At 49.3% G+C, this 6,429-nt stretch overlaps 1 protein-coding gene across 1 annotated transcript in view; it reads right to left on the reverse strand.

Moving 5' to 3' along the window:
* Positions 1 to 6,074, reverse strand: part of Blk (BLK proto-oncogene, Src family tyrosine kinase) — a 17,506-nt gene extending 11,432 nt beyond the window's left edge. Inside the window, exons 1-5 of the mRNA XM_055609737.1 lie at positions 5,970 to 6,074; positions 4,633 to 4,684; positions 3,030 to 3,123; positions 2,114 to 2,212; positions 851 to 954 (exon numbers count right to left, since the gene is read on the reverse strand). Coding sequence (XP_055465712.1) covers positions 851 to 954; positions 2,114 to 2,212; positions 3,030 to 3,123; positions 4,633 to 4,684; positions 5,970 to 6,074 — 454 coding nt within the window. The remainder of the gene's footprint in view (positions 1 to 850; positions 955 to 2,113; positions 2,213 to 3,029; positions 3,124 to 4,632; positions 4,685 to 5,969) is intronic.
* Between the last annotated feature and the right edge of the window lie 355 nt (positions 6,075 to 6,429).

Consider the following 6,429-nt stretch of genomic DNA (forward strand, 5'->3'; position numbering starts at 1 on the left):
GAAGAAGAAGAAGAAGAAGAAGAAGAAGAAGAAGAAGAAGAAGAAGAAGTCAGATTCTCTGGGATTGGAATTGAGACATTTGTGAGCTGCCATGTCGGTGTTAGGATTGGGTGTGGATCCTCTGGAAATGCAGCCAGTGCCCTGAACCACTGAGCCATCTCTGTAGCCCCACCGTTTTCTTTTTAAAGTATTACTTTTTAAATTATTTTAAATTATTTCTTTTTAAAGTATTCCAGGCCATGCCTGGAATCCCAGCTGTCAGCAGAGGCGAAGGGAGCATTAGGAGGTTAAGGTCAGCCGGTCTAGATTGACTCTTTCTAAAAGGAGAAAGAGGGAAGGAAGGAGAAGCAGGGATCTGAGGCTAGTGGCAGCAACTGACCCAGTTGCAGACAGATTTGGATCCCTGAGCCTGGGGTGTTGGCCCTGATTTCCTAATTCGACAGTCAAGGCCTCGTCTACACCTGCACACAAGCCACTTTCCAACCTCCTGGGAGCTGCCAGCCTCCGACTGACACACTTTTTAAGGAATTTCTGAGCTTCTTGACTCTTTGGTTCCAAAATGTCGCTGGAGACTGAGGGCTATCTTGTACTTTTCTTTTCTTTTTTTCCTCAGCCACCATCTGCCTCAGTTCACTGGTTTGTGATCACCATAGCCTAGGAGCTTTTCGCTACCCATGCCATCCACATTCCAGTAGTGCCAGTCTTGGGGCCAGGAGAACAGCTGGAGTGGACAGCCTCAAAGCCAGCTCCCAGGCCAGGACATGGGACAGAAGCCATCCAGAATCCCCCCCCCACACACACACACACTTCAGACTGAGGTCTCAGTGGGGGACTCCCCAGGACCATGCACCTTTATTGCTCTCACTCTCTCTGATGAGGAAGGAGCCGGCCTTGTTCATCGGAGCCAGCAACTGCCGCTCAGCATCCTTCCGGCTGATGGTCCTGAAGAACCATCTGGAAAACAGCAAGAGTGGGTGAGCCTTAGAGCTGGTGATACTACCTGAGACAATCCTGGGGTGTTCCTCACACCCCGTTCAGTCAGACGCCTCCTAAGTCCCTGCAACCCCATTCCGTCCCATCTCCTGTCAACTTCTAGGCTCATGGTTTCCTTGAATGAAATGAGAGCATAGGTTAGGTGACCACTCTCCCCCTGACCTGATGTTGCTGTGATTTTGCCATTTTCTTGCCATCTGAGTGAATGATGGCACTGCCAGAGGCTTTCTGGACCTGGATTCCTTGGGAATCACCTGTCTTCAACATGGGGCTTTTCGGCACTTGTGGTCAGATCTAAAATGCTCCCTGCAGGCTTGTACGTGTGTGGTCCCCAGCCCATGGTGCTACTTTGGGAGGTTGTGGAGCTTTTGAGATATGAGGTCTAACTGGAGGCCATCGAGTGGCACTTGGGGCAACAAGCCAGCTCAGCTTCTTCGCTGGAGTTATATCCGCTTCCTGGTCCACTAAGATGTGAGAGGTAACCAGCTGTACATTCCTACCCCCACGAACCCCCCTCTGTCTTTCCCACCATGGGAGACTGTCCTCTCTCCAACAGTGAGCCAAAAGGAATCCTTCCTTAAACTGTATTTTTTTTCCAATAGTGACAAAAGAAATAACTAGTTCAACATGGTTCTGGGGGAAATCCCAGGGCCCACAGTGTGTGGGAAGGAAGAAAAAGAGGCAATGTCACCACTGTATGGTTGGGCATGCACAAGTCTCTGCACCAGGTGAGGGAGTAGGTGAACGGCCCAGGTGGGCCTTCCTCATGTGTGGAGACCCGTGATAAGAATGCTGAGGAACCCTCTGAGGACTGAGCCCCAGGACCTGTCTCTGGAGGTGGTGAGGAGTGATTGAAGGGTATAGAACCTTGCTATAGATTCTGGAAGAGACAAGACACTGGGGATAGTCACATCCAGAGAAGCCAGAAAGCAGGTGGCTTTTCTTTCAGATGGGAAGATGGACTCCCTTGGCATCATTCAGAACGGTAAACAGTATCTAGAGCCTCTAATTCCCAACCCCTCACCAATAGCCACTATTAAGCTCATTTCCTGGCCCTGCCATACCCAGAGTGCCTAGAGCAGCCCTAACACCTCTGGCTTGAGGCAATTTATCCACCTACTTTTCTACTTCCAGGGTCTCCACTGGGGCCACAAAGTTGCTGGGAACATAGCCTTCTCTTCCTGTGATGAGCGACCTGGCCAGCCACCAGTCTCCAGTGCTAGTGGGAAGAGGGAGAGACAGAAATATGGCAGAGGCTCACACAAGATGCTTTGGGAGGCTCCCAGCACCCCACAACAGATTCCAATCTGGTAGGAGACTGGATGGCAGGGCTGGCCGGCCAGCCTGGTGATAAGGAAGTGCTGAGGGAATGCCACATCTGCATGAGACCCTAGGTCATGGTGCAGAGGAGGAAGGGAAGATTTGTCTTGACCATCTGAGTGACCTGAGGACCGTGTCCTTTACTAAGCAGCCCATGTCTTAACAGATGATGGAACATGTCCAAAATTTATGGGATGAGTTGGGACTGGCAAAAATAATAATAATAAAAAAAATTCCAACACAGTTGCTGACAAGGGAGGAACTGGAAACCTATGTAGGGTTAAAGGTCAGGGTTCTTATGTGGGTTCAACCCAAACCCACTGCAGAACTTTAAGAACCAAATCAGACCTTGGGGTTCCATGGTGTATGCCTGAAGGATAGAGGAAGGGAGGGGAAAGAACACAAGCAGGCACTGGAAGGTGTTCTGAGAAAGAAAACAGGAAATAAGCCAAAGCAGGGTTACTCTGTGGGGGGTCACTGAGGTTTCTTGTTAGATTTTTAACAGCAGCCAAAAGCCTAGAACAGAAACCACCGTGGCAGAAAGACATGGAGGGGACGACAAGGGCTCAAGCTTAAAAAAAAAAAAATGCTGGGAAACAGGAGAGAGACATGGCAATAAAGTCGGCTCTCAAGAGGTGCCCTTAGGGTGTGGTGGGTGGACTAGGGAGGTGGGCAATGGTGGAGGGGTCCTTGCTAACAGGACAGGAGAAATTTACCTCTTCAAGACCTGGAGCTTCTCTCCCTTCAGCACCTGCAGGTCCCTGTCATTCACAGCGGCATAGTCAAACAGGGCCACCACAAAATGCTCCTCTGGAAAGAACAAGGAAGAGACGGCTACCTCCGGGGTTCACGACAAAAGTGGAGGTCTGGGGAACAGTGTGGAACAAGCCATCTCCCGGCTCCCAGCAGTGTTAGTGACAGGGAAGCCACATGGGACTACTCTTCCAACAATGAAGAGGGAATTCTCAGGAAGTGACACCAGACCCATGGCCACTCCAGGAGCAGGCTGACTCTTATTGCCTATCCCATCTTCTCTTCAGATCTAAGGACCAGACAAAGATTTGGGAGGGCAGCTACATGGAGGTAGCCATTGCCAGCCTTCAGAGGACTGTAGGCACAAGTCTGGGAGCCAGTAAATGATCCTGCATCCGGCTTGCCTCTGAAGCATAGCTCAACATCCCTTCCTATCATCTATCCCAAATGTCAGGTAACCACTCTAGCCCTTCCCTCTCTATGGTCTTGGTGCCCAGAGCTTCCTGGTGGCACCTCTGGCTTTCAGCACCTGGTCCTCTTGGCTCTGAGCCTCTCTTGGAGTGATGTTGATATGATGGTGGTCCTGAGTTTGCAGAAGATACAGGAGCAGGGCAGACTACCTTTGAAACGATCACTCTTTGACACCATGGCTCCCTGAATACTTGGCAGAATCTCTTGGAGACTTGTAGCTGGAGTGGTATGGCCTGAGGCTGGGACCTTTCCTTGGTGGGAGGAGGTTTGGCATGAATGACAGGAGTCCCTCCCAGTGGTAAGACTCAAACTCTTTTGCTGAAGGTGGTCAGTTATTTCTTTCCCTTGAGCCTCCATCCTAAAGATGGACAGGGACACCTTCTGCTAGGAAGTGAAGGATTGCCTATCTGATGGGAAGATTGGTGTCCTTAGCCAGGCAAGGGACACCAGATGACAACACTGACCAGTTCTAGCACTTTGCTCATAAAGGTGACAGACTGAGCTCTTCCAGGACAGGAGAGGTGTGTCACCCATAGCGACACCTTCCCCCTCTTAGAATACAATGGTCTGTGTGCTGCATGATCCACATCGCCTGTGAGTGAGTGAAGGAATGGCTTGCGTGGATGGGGGGTGGGGGATACTATGGAAGCTATCTCTGAATGTGGCCCCATCTAGGCAGCCCTGGTCCGTGTGGAGGCTCATTCATATGTGACCACTTGAGTGGGGTCTGGGATGAAGAAGGTAGCACGGGGGGCTAGACAGTTTCCAAGGGTTACTGATTGTAGACGGGAAGAGGGAGGCAAGAAGGTGTCTTCTGCATGGAGCAGACCTCCCGAGAGGAAAGAACCCAGCAGCCCTGCTGCCCTGTGAGTTTGGGAGCTAGAGTTTTTAAACCAGGCCTCCACAGTGTCAGATATATCCCTGTAACTCTTTTCTTTGTTCTCCTTCCTTTGTTCTCCTTTATAGCTTGTGGAATGTTGTTTTGTTTTAAGCTCCCAGCTCCCCTCACTCCTTTCCAGTCCTACAGGGACCACCAACTGCTCTGGTTCTAACACAGGATGTGGCCTGGAGAGATGCTCTGATACCCATTCTTACCTTGATCTGGGTGCTGGTTAGAAGGTGGAGGGGCAAGGTGGTTGAAGACAACCTTGGGCAGAAATACACTGAGTTATTGAGCAGTCTGCAGCAAGGGTAGACAAGAGAAAACTGGAGAATCAGTAGCCCAGATTACCTATGAGGACCCCCTCTGAGGAAGGAGCATGACAACCATACAGGAATACTTAGATACATTCTGTATACACTACCCCAACTCCTTGGAGCAATACTGTCACCCCAGGCCATGTGCCATCCTTTCCTTGACCATGCGTGGAGATACCCAGCTTCAAAGGGGGAAAAGCCCTGTCACCTCATTTAAAAACCTGGCTCTACTATTAAAGAAGACGTTGAAGCCAGGTATTTGTAGGCGAAGAAAAATATGTTAAAATGTATTTCCCTAAAACTCAATAAATATTCACAGGATGTCTATCCCATGGGTAGACTTCTGCACAAGTGTGCCAGACCAGAGCACGAGGATATGCCCAGAATAATAATAGTCACACAGAAAGCATTTTTTTTTTTAATCATGACAATAGACGTTAGGATTCGTGGCAGAACAATGAAATAAATAATGAGCTATATCTACCATGAACGGTTTGATTAAGCCTCACAAATGCTGTGCTGGAACCAGGGACTCTTAATCTCCCTGGAACTGAAGCCCAAATAAACTTTCATCTCTGAGCTGCCTCAGTCACAGGGTTTTGTTACTGTAGCTAAGGCAGCTATAAGAAGACCAGCTGTCTCGAACTCCTGCTGCTGTGACTTGTCTATGATGGACTGCAGTCTGGAATCATGAACTAAATGGATGAAGAAAGAGCCTCAGGGCAGAAGCTCAGTATCTCTATCTCTGGCGAGTGAAATAGTAAGGAATTGTCATCTTTCTAAAGTTGGTATGCATTACACAGCTTCTAAAAGCTAAGTTCTAGGATTTTATTTGTTAGTGTGTCACTTCTGGAAAATAACTTGGCCTAAGTTTGAATTTGCTCTTATTCTCATTCATTCATTCATTCATTCATTCATTCATTCAATAAACATCTCATTGTTTGCAGAGTCTTGTGTGATACTTGGATAGCTAGAAGAGAGACCAGGGTTCATCTATGAAAGGGAACACTCAGCTTTTGCTCCCATCAGGTCTCTGTTGGGATTTTGGTAATGCTCACAGTGACAGATAGGACAGGACATGGGTCCAGGCATGACTCCAATTGCCCCAAACTAATAGATTTGTGACCAAGCAGGAAATGAAATGAAACAGTCATCTAGACACATGAGCCCAAAGGCGCTGGTTCAGGGAGTGCCTTGTGCCTTAGACTCTTCCCTGGAAGGGGTTGATCACTTACCAGGGGTGGCAGGGGTGGGGGAGCCTTGCTCTGAGTGTGGACCTTTACAGGGCTCCAGCCCTTGCCCTTCTCGCTGACCTGCCTCTTGCTGCCCAGCAGCCCCATCCTGCAAGGAGAGCACATAGCAGACGGTGACAAGAGACGTCCAGGCCCTGGGTCCCCGTACCCAATCCCCTTCTGCTTAGAAATATGTGTGTGTAGCTCTCCACCTCAGAGCATGGGAAAAGAGGCTAAAAGACCTAAGCTAGCATCCTTTCTGTTTTTTTTTTTTTTTCTCAGTGACCCAGAGAGGAAAAATGACTGTGTTTAGGACACAGACATCACCTGGCACCGGTCCCAGTTTCTCAGAGACGGGAGCCTGACCCCGTCTGGTAGTCTGGGTTTTAGTCTTATTTTGCCACTGTCTTGTTATGTCACTGGGAAGTTCCCCTTCCTCCCTGGACCCCCAGGCTTCTCTGTC

The sequence above is a fragment of the Psammomys obesus genome, unplaced genomic scaffold (assembly GCF_907164565.1).
Source record: "Psammomys obesus unplaced genomic scaffold, mPsaObe1.curated_primary_1811, whole genome shotgun sequence".
Lineage (NCBI taxonomy): Eukaryota > Metazoa > Chordata > Mammalia > Rodentia > Muridae > Psammomys > Psammomys obesus.